The 16,809-nt window shown below is 34.8% G+C and overlaps 1 protein-coding gene across 8 annotated transcripts in view; it reads right to left on the bottom strand.

Annotated features, from left to right (window-relative positions):
• Positions 1 to 16,809, bottom strand: part of LOC131033048 (truncated transcription factor CAULIFLOWER A) — a 71,160-nt gene that overhangs the window by 33,113 nt on the left and 21,238 nt on the right. For all 8 annotated transcript variants that reach the window (XR_009103555.2, XR_009103556.2, XM_057964176.1 and 5 more), the window contains exons 3-5: positions 16,401 to 16,462; positions 16,212 to 16,311; positions 16,055 to 16,096 (exon numbers count right to left, since the gene is read on the bottom strand). Coding sequence is in view for 6 of the 8 variants with exons in the window: in XM_057964176.1 (XP_057820159.1) it covers positions 16,055 to 16,096; positions 16,212 to 16,311; positions 16,401 to 16,462 (204 nt within the window). In the remaining 2 variants the exon portion in view is untranslated. The remainder of the gene's footprint in view (positions 1 to 16,054; positions 16,097 to 16,211; positions 16,312 to 16,400; positions 16,463 to 16,809) is intronic.

Raw genomic sequence — 16,809 nt, 5'->3', positions numbered from 1 at the left:
TCATTTTGGCTTGGAAGACTTTGAAATATTCAGTTATATTGTTTTCCTTAGCAGTACCCATGCCGATGAAGGCTTCTTGCAATTGTTTGCCTACCGGTATGTCATATCCAAAATCTTTGTGTCCAATACCGGGAATTTGTTTTGAGAAATACAACATAAGGCATACCAAAAGATTACCAAAACGAAATGTTCCTTTCTTATCTCCTTTTATCTTCTTCAAATTATCAACTAGTTCATCCTTCAGCCATTCACACACATCTATTTTTGCATCATTATTTACCATATCATAAGCACTTTTAATGCAAAGACTAGAAACTGAATTAAGTCAGTTTGCATGTGTGGTCTTGTAACCTAAAATCATACTTATGAATCTCACATTGATATCCATGATGTCATTTACTCTCAGAGATCTGCTATCAGATGTTGCTCCTATTAAGGTCATGACTGTGTTGTTGGGTACCTTCTTTGTTTTGTTTGGTCTGCTGCCGGTAGAGGGTAAACCTGTCACTGCCCTAATTGCTTGTCGGGTCAATTTGCAAACTGAATCTAGCCAAAGAAATTCTCCATGTGCCCTACTTAGGACAATTCTCACTACCTCCTCTGGAAATTCAAGGATGTTCAAGATTTCTACAAAACCTAAGGTCTCAATAACCTTGTGCTCGGGTTTGACATTTCCATTCTCATCACAAATTACGCTATTAAACATCTTTAATATTTCCACAGAACCTAATTCTTCAATATAGCAGTGAATATAAATTCTAGGGTCTTCAGCATAAGCTACTCCTTTAGGAATTTTTGAGAATGCGCCTATGGAGTCGTCTTACTTAAGCTATCTCGAGAATAATTTTGAAAACGAGCCTAAGGCATTTTACAATTTCTACAACAGTAGGGTTTGCAATAAATTTGGGAGCAGAAGAGGAAGCCATTTGAAAAATACCTTAAGCTACCTGATAATGTTTGAGTGCTTGAAAGAAATTGCTTCACTTCTTCGCCTTGAATGCCTTCGCTCAGATTTTCGCGCTCTCTGCTAGTTTGAATGCTCGGTGAATCGAAAAAGAGGGAAAACCGATGATTTATAATGAAATTTCATTCAACAACCGCAATAAATGCTGGTCGGTTAAGTGAAAACTTAACACATCTGCCGGTAAAGAAGAAATATTTCTTCTCACCATCAACCGAGGGTAATCTACATGATGTTCAACTTGCTGCAATACCCCCAAAGGGTTACTTCTCAGTTGGATGAATAATTTCCTGCCGGTGGAGTAATACTCTGTTCTACCAGTGAAGAAATAGTCTCATCAACATTCTAATCTGTCTTTCTAATCCATTGTCTTGAAAATTCTTGCTTTACCTCATCAACCTTTTCTTTGCCTTTCAAACTGGGTCCTTTGTTATTTGCTAGTAAATTCTTGCTTCTACAAAATTTTGCAATATGTCCAATTTTGTTACATGCATAACAAGTCACATTATTCTTCTGAATAGCCTTTCCATATCCTATGCCGGTTTGTGTTTTGCATTGATTAGATAAGTGCCCAAATCTTCCACAAACATAACATCTTACATTCATTCTGCAGTTTTCTGAATTATGACCAACTTTGTTGCATTTGGAACATTAACCGGTGGGTGCATTAATGTTCTGATTGTTTCTAGATCTACACTAATTTTCTCTATGACCAACCTTGTTACAATTAAAGCATTTCCCATTAAATATGTAAGCATTAGGTTGTCTTACCGGTTTACTGTGATCATGATTGTTTGCAGTACCGGAACTTTCACCAATTTCAAATCCAAGTCCATTAGTATCTCCATTAGATTTCTGACTTTTCAGCATATCATCAAGTTCTTCTGAACTTTTCTTGAATTTCTCTTTGTGTTGATTTGCAGTAGCCAACTCATTTTTCAGAATTCTCATATGTCTCATAAGTTCAGTTTTATCTCAGCATTTACACAGTCGGTTTCAAATGTATAATAGCAGTGAACTATAATCAGCATTTCAAAGGATACATTTCTCTGCGGTTCAACAATATTGGTTCATTGTATTCAGATCTATTGGATCTTACCCTAAAGAAGTGATCTTCAATGTTTGCAAGTCCATTGTATATTGCCCTAAGGTTGTGTGTCTTAGTCTTGCAAGTCAAAATCAAGAGCAATGAGCTTCCTTGGCCTTGAGCCTAAAACTAAGTAATCTGTTTTCATATAGTAGGATCATTCTCACCGTGATTTTTCCCTCATTGAGTTTTCCACATAAAATCTTGGTGTTCATGTGTGATTGCTCTTTTGTTTTTCAGTTCTTTACTTCTGCACATATGGTAATTGGAATGAATGGTAATTAAATGGTAAAATTGGTTAAGTATTAAAATATGTTGATTCACCCCCCTCCCCTCTCTGCATCCAAAATTGTTCAACATATATAAGCCTTGTGTTGTGATCCCTGTGATTTAAATGTGAGTGTAGGTATCACATGCATTTTCACTTGGATATATTTACATATGAAATGTTAAAATTGGTTTATCATGCTTTGGGAAGTGTAAAATTATTTTATTTTATGGAACAAAACATTAATTATGCTGTTATATTTAGAGTTGAAATTTTGTAAATTTGTTTCTAGAAAATAATGGTGTTTAAGAGAATTGAGTATTTTGTGTCCTCTTTATTCTATTTAGGGGAAAATTATGTGCATCACAGCTTATCTTTGGGTGAGGTATGATTCTTTGAAGTTGGTGAGAGGAATTTCATTGTGGGATGTGTGGCTTGTTATCATCTTGATCTTCGTGACTTCTAGGAGTAATTCAATTTCTAGTGTGGGATGATGTAATGCGTACCTCCATAAAGAAAGGAGATCTTTGAACAAAGATAGCTTCTTTACTAGTAAGAGGAGATAAAAAAATACACACCTTCCCAAGAACTAGGAAAGGGTATTCTTGAAGAATGCACACTTTCAACACCAAGGAGAGAACATTTATAGATAAATATACACTTTCAAGCAAGGAAGAGGTCCTAATCAAGAATTTACACCCTCCAAGAAAGGAGGAAATCCTCACAAAGGACATAAAATCTATGCAAAGAAGGAATCTTTGTACAAGATACATCCCAACAAAGGGAAAGTGGATCCTTACGAAGGATAAATGTTTTTAAACTACACTTGCCCCCAATGTGTAGACAAGAATAATTAGGCTATTATGTTGCTACCCAAGTATAATTGCACAAGAAATTGTACCACCTTGAATGATAATTTTCCCCCAAGCAGTAAGCTACTAATGTCATATAGGGAGGACCAACATAATAGATAAAAAATATTATCTAATTATATAAGAATCTGAATTTTTAAAAAGGTCAATATCACATGTTATAAGAATGGTACCAAAAGGATGAATAGATGAATAATGATTGATCCTTGTGGGAGGATGCACATCATTATTAGCATCATCCATGTCTATTTGGAAGGTAAAGAAGTTATTTTTAATTAGGTGGTTCTCACAGTTGCTTTCATCTTTCAATGTGTCATCTCTACTTAATGTGGTATTAGGTTACATGTTATTAAGGAAGTGAGATCATGTTTCACTAAAATGTCATGATGAGAAAGGTAGTCTTTGGAAGAGGAATAGGCATTTATGTCCATTAATGTGTTAAGATTTGGGTTGTCGATGTTTTAAGAATGTTCCCCTTGCACCAAAGTAACCATGTTAAAGGCATGTTCCTCTTGTACCAAAGCATTCTTATGAAGGAGGTGAATCTTGAGAGAAGAATTATCATAATTCTTCAATGCTTCATCTCCAAGAGAGAAACAATTGAAATAAATGTTGATGATATCCTCTTCTTACATAAAAATATCCTCATGAATAAGAGAAGCTTTGCAATAGGAACAAGTATGATCCATCAAGGCTTCATCTCTAAAGGTGGAGCATTAAAATGGATAGAAGGTAGAGTGTTACCTACGTCTTGTATCACAATTTTTACTTGCTTAGGAGATGAATAAAGTGTCAAAAGGGTAAAGAAGCCACCATCAAAATCATGATACATCTTCATTGTAAAACTAAAAGAGCACTCAAAAACAAACTTGCTTTCTACACCAAGGCGATATAAGATAACTATGTGACTAATTACTTGTAATATAGAATTGAAATGTTCTAATTAATTAAATAATGCAAGTACATAAGAAATAAATTTCATAAATAAATGCCTCTAAATATGAAATTCATGCAAATAAATCAAGCTTGACAATCCAAATCAGGAGTTATGAAGCATGTCAAGTTCACCAAAATGATATGTGAGGAACTGAGATCCTAGCTTAAGAAAATAAACTAAAACCTCAAATCTCCATTCTGTATCATTGGAACACGAATTAGGTTCAACTACAACCCTAATACGAGAGCTAAACACTCAAATTATGTTCCTTTGTTGCAATGGATTTGATATTATTATGTGTAAATGAACTAGGTTAGATGATAGAAAAATGATAACTTTTAGCATAAACTATGAAATAGAGAATAAGAAACAAACAGAGCAGCCCAAATCTAGAAATTAGATACAGAAAGGAAAATGTAGCTAAAACTCGAAGCCAAAAGTGTTGGACACAATTGGAGGGCCCCTTGGTCCCAAGCATGTCTAAACTGACATAAAGAAGCAAAAATGTAATCAAAAGGTCTTATAGGCCCATCTCCTATAATTCTTGCAAATAAGTCTCAAACACGGTCGGAGGGAGCCTTAGAATAGGGGTTTTCACCTATCCAAAATCTAACTGTTTTTCTTAGTTTTCTTTGCACACCTGTAACCTCATATGTTGTCAAATCTAAACCTGTACACAAAAATCAGAAAAATAGTTGTGTTGCATAGGGTCTGGCCTAAGTAAAACCCCATTTCAGTGTTCCCACCAAGCTATAACGGCTATGATTTATAATAAGAGGGATTATCCTTAGGGAGGATAGAGGCTAAATAATAATTGAAATGATTATACTTTAGGGGTAATAATGGTGGTTATCGAATTCTCTTTAGACAAGTCCTACAAGTGTTGATGCAATAACATGACAACATAACAAAGTCAATCATGAAATCATACTTGAATGTAGGTTGAAATCATACTTGAATGTAGGTTGTTATAGCTTGCTACTAAATAGGTTGAATACTCAAATCTATAATGCTTGTGTAATAATAAGGAATTATAACTTAACTTCTTAGACTTTGTGGATCATAAAATGTTGCTTTATATAAGGATCACAGGGTATTTTTGAATGTAGGCCGATAACAAATGGTCAATTAAAAATATCTATAACGGATCACAAATGATGGAGGTTGAAACACACATTTGAAATTGGTTCCCATTTATAGGGACTAGGTCACGAAGCGCACTAGTTCAGTAAAAAATAGAATGACAAAAGATCAATATCCATTACATAGGACCTAGTCTCCAAATTAGCATATGACAACAATTAAGTTGCAAGTTTTACTAATAAAATTATAGAGTAAAATAGGGCCCGAATAGGCTTTAAATGATCTAGGATAAATAACAATAAAGTACGGGCCCAAATAGTGTTAAATTATATAGGGATACAATTTACTACACTACAAATTCAACGATTCCTTACGATTTTTATAACATGCCTAATAAGTTGGTTAACAAGCATAAGTCCCTCTTAAAACTATTTTCTAGGACCAATATATTTTTACATTTCCAATATAGGTGCACTAATATTTAATCAAATACTTCATTAGGGGCCGTATTTTGTTTTTATTACATAACTTGGAAAGATTTATGTAACAACCCACTTTTTTTGTTTTTTTCAAATATAAAGTCCATAGCCCAAAAACTGAGTTTTTGTGTTTCATAATTTAAAAGCTACATTCTTCGTATGCTCAACTTAAGAGTAATATTGAAACACATTTTTTGAAACAAGTGATATATTTTATTCCAACAATTAACTCCAACTTCCAAGAAATTTATAACCTCAATTGAATCTATTTAGCAATAAATTATACCCATCTAGTCATCACATGCCTGCCAAACACCAAATTGTTCCACCATAACATCCAAGCGCATCACTCTTCAAAATAGTCACTATACTCAATACTAAAATATTAACCACAAATCATCGTAAAAAATCTCACTACCTAATCAATCAAAACTCTGCAAAGCATTTCTCTATGACTTTTATCTTCATAACAAAAGATGATTTGAAACCAATAGGTATCCTCAAATGTAACTCTATCATTCCAAGAATCCTACTTTTGATCTAGATTCAAGTAAGGCACGATAATACATTTCCTTAATACCATAACTAAATTGATAGATTAGCATCAGTTTGAAAACTTCTAGTAAGAGTATTCTAAAGCTACCCCTAGCATTGTGATTGTCATGTCATTTTTTTCAAAAAAATAGAAACTTGCTTAAAAATGTAAGAGCCCACTATCTAGAAATACTAAACCGGGGTCATTGGACAGTTGAAAAAATAATAATAATAATTTAATATATTATTTGTTTTTGAAAAGTTTCCTTGGCATCTTTGGATATCTTTGGATATCTTTGGATTTTTTAACTCTCAAAAAATAATTTAATATCGTCCCTCTTTTTGGCATTGGATTTAGGAAACTTCACATCGAATGTTTGTTGGTATTCAATGGTAATTGACAGTTTGGTAAAGTTGGAAATTTCATTGGGAGGTTTGGGAGCTTGGAGATGCTTGGCAAAAAGGAATTACATAAAAAGTTTCCCTCCTTGGGCGTGAGATTTTGGCACCCAAACTTGGCTTTTAAAAGTACTCTCATATATGTATGTTTTTGTTTTTGGCACTAGATTTGATCATTCTTATATTTTTCTTGTTTCTGAAGTGGTTAATAAACCCATGGAGAAGGAGACTTTTAGATGGCATCTTCATGGTTTCCAATGAGATCTAAGGATGGGAGTCAACCAAGTAATCTAAGGATGGGAATCAACTGGGTGATCTAAGGACGGGAGATAAGAATTATCATGGTATAATCTCATCTAGAAGTTATTGTTGTGTTGATTTGTTGAGGATTTCTTTAATTTTGAGTTTGAATGTGTTTGAATGTGTTGCAGAAATTCATAGTAGCTTATAGGCCATGGATTTTCTACATTTTAAACATACTTTATGATTATTTGATAAATAAATCTTAATAGTGGATTTTGTAAAAGTAAGGTGATTTGGTAGTAATTTGACTCTTTGATTTGTATGAGGTTTGCAATAAATAAAATATGATGTTTACAACAGATTATAAAAGAAATAATGATGTTTTTCATCATATAAATCTACACATTTTATTTCATTTCAGTAAATTAAATTCCTTTTAAGTCTGGTGAATTATTCCTTAAAACTGTTGCTTTATAGTGACGTATGCTTTCAATATTGCTTCCAGTTTGTATCAAATTTGCAGCAGATGAAATGTGATGCTTATAACAACAACTAGAATATATTTATCTGATATAAACCTGCAATTTCTTTTATGAAATGTGATGTTTATAACAGCAACTAGAAAATATTTATCTGATATAAGCCAGCAAATTCCTTCATATATAAGTTTTAAGAAGTTTACATTGAAGTTTGGATGAAATTTGGAGTAATTCCTATTAGATATAGTCTATTGGGTTCTTATTGTTTGCAAGTTAAAATTTAAGTTTTCTTTATAAAGATTCATCAAAGTTTAAATATTCATATAAAAAACTCATAGTCATGTCATTGTGAAATTTCAATTTATTATAAAATCTTCCTATTACATCATGGTAACCCATTTTCGTCATTATTTGCAACCCCTCACAACCAAAAGACATCCCTTCCCCATTCTTGTAAAACCTTCAAAAGGCCTAAGATTTCTAGCTTCCTATTACATCATGGTAACCCATCTTCAATGGAAAATAATCCATTGTACCATCATTTACAACCCCTCGTAACAATAAAGACCATATCCTCAGAACCAAAAGACATCCCTTCCTCATTCTTGTAAGGCCTTCAAAAGGCCTAAGATTTCTAGCTTCCTAGCTCTCTCTACCAATACAGCTACCAATACGACAATGATCAATGATGACTAAAGTCTAACAAACTAGAACCTACAACTCCATGACATCTAAGTGTTTATAATTGAGATTCTCAAAAGAGGGAACAAAAACTCACTGCCACCACCATCTTGGTAGATCTCCTTATTGTATACAACAGATGGCATTTTTAGTGATACATATATTCACTTCTAAATTCTCTATGCAACATGCAAGTACATAAATTTTACACCAGTAACTTTATACTATGTATATTCAACTTACAAGAAACGTGACAAAAATATGGTCAATGCTTCAACAATATATGATTGTGGCCCTTTGTAGGATCTTTGTTACACAATAAGCCCTCTCTAGCCAAAGACTTACTTTGGCATATCTTCATAAGTGACTCTTTGTATGGTTGATGACAGCCCCTGACGGTGATTGCTTTTCATGTAAGTTTTATTATACCTTTAGAACTAATTCATTCTATATTTATCCTAATCTTTTGCTACAAGTTATCTAATTACTAACATAATATTTAGGTAATATTAAATTCTTGAATAAATTTATAATTGGAGCCTAACAACTTTACAAAATATCTCTTATAAGATCATATCCACAACTCTTATATTCAATATGTATCACTTACTTTTACTTATAGTTCATCTCAAACAAACTAGCTTCATCAAAAGCAAATATATTTTGCACAATAATATTATCATTCAGTAGTATATGGAATGGTGTCTTGTTCTTACCATGCGACTTTTTTCATTAGGATCTACTTCAAAAAAGCTTACAACCATATCAAGTGGTCGTTAGTTTTCGCTATGTTCGGAGCTCTTAAATTTGGGTCTAGTTTTATCTAGTCAATTCAAATGATTTTTTATGAACACCTCATATTTTCTCAATACTATTGACCAACAATTATTCTCATTTAGACTTTCTTGATCTATATAACAAGGATGCACTCTTATTCTAGCTCTATTTTCTCTTTTGAATAGAGACTTGAGCTACTTACAAACATTTGAAGGAGTCCAAAGTATTTCCCTTCCCTGCCTTTAATATTTAGCTTGTTAACAAATATTCACTAATGACTCCTTTCTCACTCTCTTTGAAGAGTAGAATAACTCAAGACACAACTTGTAATATCTTAATACCTTTTGTCATGCTTTCAGCACTAGTATTCAATGGCAAAAGAATCAATGTTATCAATTGTAGTTATTTTTCTAGATTAAAATGTGTGTAGATTTTTGTCATCAACATTTTGGATCATACTAATGATCTATCATCAGGATGAACGAAAATCAATAGTAGTTATTTTTTATTCATCTAGATGATGGACCACGTAGTATGATCTGAAATGTTGACGAGAAAAATCTCCATAGCTTAATCCCGAAAAATAACTACTATTGATCTTAATGGACTGTGGAAACTACATGACTTTGATCAATGCTATCATTAAGTATTCTTGCAAAAACCGTCCTAGGTGGATTTTTTTTATTAGAAATAGACTAACCATAGGGAAGCTTTTTGATTTTTTGTATTCCATTTTATTTGTAATCCTCCTCTATAGCTCTTTGGCAAGTTGTTTCGACTCACATTGAGATGAAACTACACTTTAGGATTGCAATGACTCTTTCTCTAGCTAGGAAATTCCATAAATTTTCTGAAGTGCTTTTGGCCACCCATGTCTCCTCAAGATGCCTCTTATAAAAAATCAGAGAGACTACTTAATGACTTCCTTTTTTCCTCCTTGGAAAAATTGAAAGGGTTCCATTGGTTTGCCTAGATATTTTATTTCCTTCCACCAAACTCGACAAGTCTTCGATTGATCGATAATCAAACAAGGTCTAGTATTGTGTGTCAATCATATAATTTTTGTCATGGATGGTATTGAGAATTGGTAAGTCCTCTTCAAACATAATATTGCTCCTAGATTTCTTCATGGAAAAAAAATCTTAGGAAGATCTAGGCTTTCACTTCACCCTCATCATGGAGGACCCTATCAAAATTCATGGAACTTTTATTTCCAAAGTATATGGAAGGCTTGTGGTGTAATCAATAATCAAGCACTAGCCCTCACAAACAATCACCTAAAACATATTACAACATGCTTAAATACAAAATTATGCTACAACACTTCTTCTTTTCTAATTCTCTATTCACTTGATAAAAACTCATAACATAACCTACATTTTTGTTAGAATAATATTTAATATTATTACTATTAATGGTCAATAATGTAACTGGTTGTTAGACATCTTAAATGTCTATAGTAACAAGTAGTTAGAAGTAGGTAATTATTTAATAGCTACAATATTTTGTAACTTCTATATAATGTAATCCTTCCTCAGTTAAGATGAATGAAATATTTTACCTGTGAATCTGATTTTCACATGTTATTAGAGCCCCAGGTTAAGAATTTTTTTGAAAATTCTGTTAATTTTTCAAAAACCCATCTAGGGTTTTTTGTGCCTGGTTCCTGTGCTAGGGTTCGCACGTGCAAGGGCCCGCATGTCTGTTTTAACCCTACAACTCGTGCGACTGGTAATTTTAAAAAAAAAAAAAAAAAACTGCAACCCGCGATTTTTCTCAGACTGTGTGTTTTGTTTTCTCTGCCATCGACATTTCTGGGCTTTTTTTTCCTATCTACACGCAATTTCTGTTTTTTCTAGTATTTTTGAGACTTGTAAATCGCGTTTTCGCAATTTTTCTGGTATTTTAATGTGCGATTTTTCTCAGAATAAGCGATTTTTACCTCATGACCTGCAAATATTTGCACGATTTATCAGTATTCCGCGATTTTCGGCCGTCATACCTAGGGTTTTGCCGCTTTGTGTCTGCAAATCGCAATTTTTTTACTGCCTAGGGTTTTAGAAAATTCGTCTAGAGTTTTAACCCTCTGTTTCAACTTGAAAAAAAAATTTGATTTCAAATTCTTGGTGGGTTTTTCGAGATTTGAACTGGGTTGTCAATGGATTTTTTTAGGTCTTCAAAAATTTTTACCTCGAAAACTGTGCTAGAGTTTTGAAATTATCTCCTTCATTTCTAGTCAGAAAAAAATTCTAATTACAGATTCCTTGTGGGTTTTTCGAGTGCTCTTTTGGGTCTTCATCGGTTTTTTTTGGGTCTTTAAAAAAATTGTCTCGAAAACCGTGTCAAGGTTTCAATTTCTGCCTCAGAATTTGACTTGCAGAACTTGTTTTCATTTGTTGTTTTTCATGCCTTGGAATTCGTGCCTTAACCAGGTCGACGTCGGGGTACGTGATGGCATCTCTAACAAATATAATGCTCGAAAGCAACCAGAAATTCAATGGCCGCAACTACAACACCTGGAAGCAATGCATGCTGACCATTTTTTAGTACCAACGTCTTAATGCAGTTGTTCTGGGAACATCTCAATGTCCAACCAATACCGGAAAAGTTCAAGACAAATGGGATGAGCGCAACCGGCAAGCAGTCATGCTCAACAAACTCTATCACCGATGAGCAGCTACCTCAAGTACCGTTCGACAAAACTGCGAAGGAGATATGGGATCATCTGAAGAGTCTCCATGAAACCTCTGACAAGAGCAGAGCATTCTTTTTGAAGAACATGCTTTTTTCAATTACGATGGACGAAAGGATACCTCTACAGGATCACTTGACCAAGATCAAGGACATCCGTGACCAGCTTGAGGCGATTGGTCGCACAATGGAGGAAGAGGACATGGTCGTCATCACATTGAAGAGTTTGCCCAAATCTTATGAGCATTCATCGAAAAGCTCAATATCACTTCCACTGACGTCAATTTGAAGTTTTCCGATCTTTGTAACAAGCTTTTACAGCAAGATCGGTGGCGCCGGCAGTTTGGAAGCAGTACCAGTTCCACTTCCACCAAGCAAGCGTTCTCTGTCAAATCTTCTGCGAAGAACAAAGGGAAGGCTCCATCTTCATCTTCTCAGTCGAAAGGCTCTAGTTCTTCTCAGGACAACAAGAAGAAGAAGAACGTTCAGTGCAATTATTGTCATGCGTTTGGTCACATGAAGGCCTAGTGTCGAATTCGATTGGCTTCTGAACAAAAGAAGCAGGGAGGGTCTCAACATAAGGCAAATGTCGCAAAGCACTCTGAGCAGAAAGAATCTACATTCTATGCTTTTATGGCCAAGAGAACAACAGATCCAGTACACTCTTCTTCCTAGTATATTGATTCAGGGACTTCGCGGCATTTTACTCATCGTCGGGATTGGTTCACGAAATTTGAACCATTCTCACATTCAGTAATCTTTGGAGGAGGAGAAGAGTACACAGTTGCTGGTAAGGGCACTGTCCAGATTCACTCAGGAGGTAGAAAGTTAATTTTTCTTGATGTCTACTATGTTCAAAGCATGGAACATAATCTCCTCTCCATTAGTCAGATCATGAGGCATTCTCCTCAATTAGATGTTGTCTTCAGTTCGTCCATATACAGAATCGTTAATAGGGAGACTCGTACTACAATCGCTATGTGACTTGAGGATCATGGTCTATATAGACCTGTTGATTCCACTGATTCTCAGGAGCACGCTTTGGTTGCTAGGAGCACATCCATCAGAACACTTTGGCATCAGCGTTATGGGCACTTAAACGTGCACTATCTCTCTTAGTTATATCGAGAGGGTTTGGTTGTTGGTCTACCTGAGATCCAATCAAAAAATCATGGAGTTTGTGCAGCCTGTCAAGCTGGGAAGTAGCATCGGACACCATTCTCGGATGGTGATTCTTGGTGAGCCTCCAAGGTCCTTCAATTGGTTCACGTTGATGTATGTGGGCCGATGAACACTCCATCTGTTACTGGTTGCAGGTACTTCTTGTTATTTGTTGACGATTTTGGTCGTAAATTGTGGGTGTATTTTCAAAAAAAAAAATCAGATATGTTCAGTACATTTCAGCAGTTTAAGGCCTTATTTGAAAAAAAATCTGGTTTTCAATTGTCACTCTAAGGCTAGATAATGGGGGGGACTTTTGTTCCAATGACTTCTCTACATTTTGTGCTACACATGGCATTAAACGCCAACTCACCATACCATACACCCCTCAACAGAATGGTGTAGTTGAACGTAGAAATCGCACCATTACTGAAATGGCTCGTTCTATGATAAAGCATCGCAATGTTCCTAAGAAATACTGGGCTGAAGTCATTTACACTGCAATCTACCTTCTGAATCGGTCAAATACACATGTCATCAAAAAGATGACTCTTGAAGAAGCCTGCTCAGGACGCAAGCCTAAAGTGGGCCATTTGAAAGTCTTCAGTTCTACCGCTCATGTATGGATTCCATACACCAAACGTACTAAGCTAGACTCAAAGAGCCAAACAATTATGTTTATTGGTTACAGCGACAACCACAAGGCCTACAGGTTGATTGATGTGGAGACAGATCGTCTCATTTTCAGTCGTGATGTTGTGGTTGATGAGACTACTGGTCCATTTATGCCATCTACTACTCCTAGTCCTGCGACTCTGTCTATGAAGACTTCTGATGTTGGTGTTCGTCTTCTTCTTGGTTCCCATGCTGGGAGAGCTTCAGAGCATTCTGACTCTAAAGATGAGGAATCTACCGATCCAACACCAACTCATTTGTCACAGGATTTGCATCCAGATGACTTTGTTCTGGAAACTCCAGGGGATGTTGTTCCAGAAACTCCAAGGGATGTTGTTCCTCCAATGCAAAATGTTGGTACTTCTATCCTCGGGCCTAAATGGTGGGCCAAGACAATAGGAGATCTTCATGATAATGAGCTTCTTGAGGATAGATTAGTTCGACGCAAGAGAAAGCAGCAGCATATAGTCAACCTTGCACTTATGGCCAATATTCACAGCATCTCTGAGCCTCAAACGTATTTCGAGGCTAAAGGCATTCCTGAGTGGGAAAAGGCTATGGAGATAGAATACCATAGTCTTCTGAAGGATAACACTTGGGTTCTTTCTGATTTTCCTCCTGGGAAGAAACCTATCAACTATAAATGGGTTTACAAAGTCAAGCATCATGCAGATGGCACTTTGGATAAGTACAAGGCCAGATTGGTTGCTCAGGGTTTTACACAGCAGGAGGGCATTGACTACGAGGAGACTTTTGCTTCTACTGCCAAGATGAGCACTATTCGTCTTCTTCTCGCCATTGCAGCTCACTTTCAATGGAAACTTCACCAGATGGATGTTAAAAGTGCATTTCTCAACGGTGAGTTGCAAGAAGTTTTTTATATGACTCAACCTCTTGGCTTCGAGGTTCCTGGTAAGGAACATCAGGATTGTAGATTGATAAAAGGGCTATATTGCCTGAAGCAAGCCCCTCGGGCTTGGTATTTCAAGATAGATCGATATTTGGTTGAACATGGTTTTCAGCGCAGTCCCTCTGACACTAATCTGTATGTCAAACTCTCTGGTGATGATATCCTTTTTCTTGTTGTCTATGTGGATGACTTGATCATTACTAGCAATTCAACACATTTGATCACAGTCATCAAACAGGACTTGTGCCAAGCTTTTGACATGATAGATTTGGGGCTTCTCCATTATTGCTTAGGTGTCGAAGTGTGGCAGACTGATGACAGTATTTTTATTTCACAGTCCAAGTATGCCCGCAATTTTCTTGACAAGTTTCGAACGCAGGATTGTAAACCTGCTTCCACACCTACGGAGAAAGGGCCGAAGTTATCAGCCTAGTTTGATTCACCTGCACTAGATGAAACCGAATTCAGGCAACTAGTAGGCAGCCTCATCTACCTCATTGCCACTAGACCTGACATCTGTTTTGTTGTCGGCTACATCTCTTGCTTTATGACAACCCCAAAAGTTGATCATTCGATTGCAACGAAGCGAGTGTTGCGATATGTGAAAGGTACTTCAGACTATGACATTCTGTATGGTAGGTGCAACGATCCAAAGTTGATTGGTTATACTAACTTAGATTGGCCAGGATCAGTGGATGACAAAAAATCCAATTCTGGGTACGTATTCAGTTTGGGTACTGGTGTCGTCACTTGGAGCAGCAAGAAGCAACAGGCCGTGGCTCTTTTCTTGGCCGAAGATGAATACCTGGGAACAGTCAAGGCCGCATGTGAGGCAGTTTGGCTCCGGAGGATGCGCTTTCTTACATGTAGATGTCGCAAGTAGGTCCTTCTCCCTTGTATACAGATAATCAAGGGGTGCTCAAACTAGCCAAAAATCCAGTCTTCCATGAACATACCAAGCATGTCGAACTTCATTGTCAATACATCCGCCAACTGGTAGAAGACGGATCAGTTCAGTTGCAGTATGTTCCGACCGTGGATCAAACTGCAAATATTCTCACCTAGTCTTTAAGCCCGGATAAGTTTGTAAAATTCAAGGGACAACTTGGTGTTTTTGATAAATTGACCATTAAGGGAGGGTGTTAGAATAATATTTAATATTATTACTGTTAATGGTCAATAATGTAACTGGTTGTAAGACATCTTAAATGTCTACAGTAACATGTAGTTAGAAGTAGGTAGTTAATTAATAGCTACAATATTTTGTAACTTCTATATAATGTAATCCTTCCTCAATTAAGATGAATGAAGTATTTTATCAGTGAATCTGATCATCACAATTTTTAACACAACACCCATCAAACTACCCAATTTATCTTTCAACACTTTTCTATATAATGTTAACTTCCCTCTCCTTTGCTTAGTTCTCTAGTTTTACCAAAGTTTCATTTTCTTCGACACACATAGAGATACATTCCATTCCCTCTCCAAGAGACTATTTCACATCTAGAAACAAACATCCTATATTTTTCTTACCTTTGAAATCAAACCCATCTCAAATTTTTATAGAACACACTTTTTAAAACAATTATTTAAAATAATTTTAAAAAATAAATGCATATAATAAATAATAAGACAAATTTCATGATACTAAAAATATGAAACTCACATTATTAAAAATAATTCTAATTTTTTTATATAATTTTTATTAATTAAAAATATATGATTGTGTTATACACTGAAAAAAAAATACTTTACATTTAAATATTATTTATTGAATCTATGATACAAATATAAAAAATGAAATTAATAAATACCTTAATTTTCAGAGATGCCATACGTTCAAATGAGATTTTATCCTACAATTCACATATCATATTTTATTAAAAATATAATTTAAAATAAGAAATAATGTTAAAGATTATATTCAGAAGTAACTCATAGCAAAAACATTCAAACATACTATAAAATTACCTTTCTTGAACGTATCTTTCTTACACCCAAAATGGTTTTCTTTTCGAGATATCGCAGATGTTTGAAACTCAATGAATCCAAATCTTCGCCAGTCATATGTCTATCATAGCAATATTTCTTTGTAATCAAACTAGGTAAAAAGTCTCTTGAAGATTTCAATCATTTCATCATATAGTTCAAATTTCTTACTTGTTTGCTCTTTCCAAATGTGCCATCCTTTTTTCCAAATTCTCTACTTCCAAGCGTAATGTCTAAGGACAAAAAAAACAAGTGTTAGCTGATACATGCTTATTTATTTAATTTTATTTTTACCATAATCTATGCTACTTACGATTGTGCTTTCTATATTGGAAACAATACTACAAAGGAAATAAATAGTTCATTTTAGCTTTCCACAGCTCTCTCAATTTAAATGTTATCTACAAAGGATATTAATAGTTCATTTTAGCTTTCCAAAACTCTCTCAATTTAAATGTTATCTAAAAGGGAAAGAAAACTTCTTAATTTGTTGCAATTTATATTCTTAAAAAAAGAATATGTAAAAAAAAAATATTATTTGTATATATAATAATTAAAATTTATATTTAAAATTAATTAA

Source organism: Cryptomeria japonica, chromosome 3, assembly GCF_030272615.1.
Source record: "Cryptomeria japonica chromosome 3, Sugi_1.0, whole genome shotgun sequence".
In the NCBI taxonomy this organism is placed as follows: Eukaryota; Viridiplantae; Streptophyta; class Pinopsida; order Cupressales; family Cupressaceae; genus Cryptomeria; species Cryptomeria japonica.
Note: the sequence above shows the minus strand (reverse complement) of the source record. Positions and strands in the feature narration are given on the sequence as shown.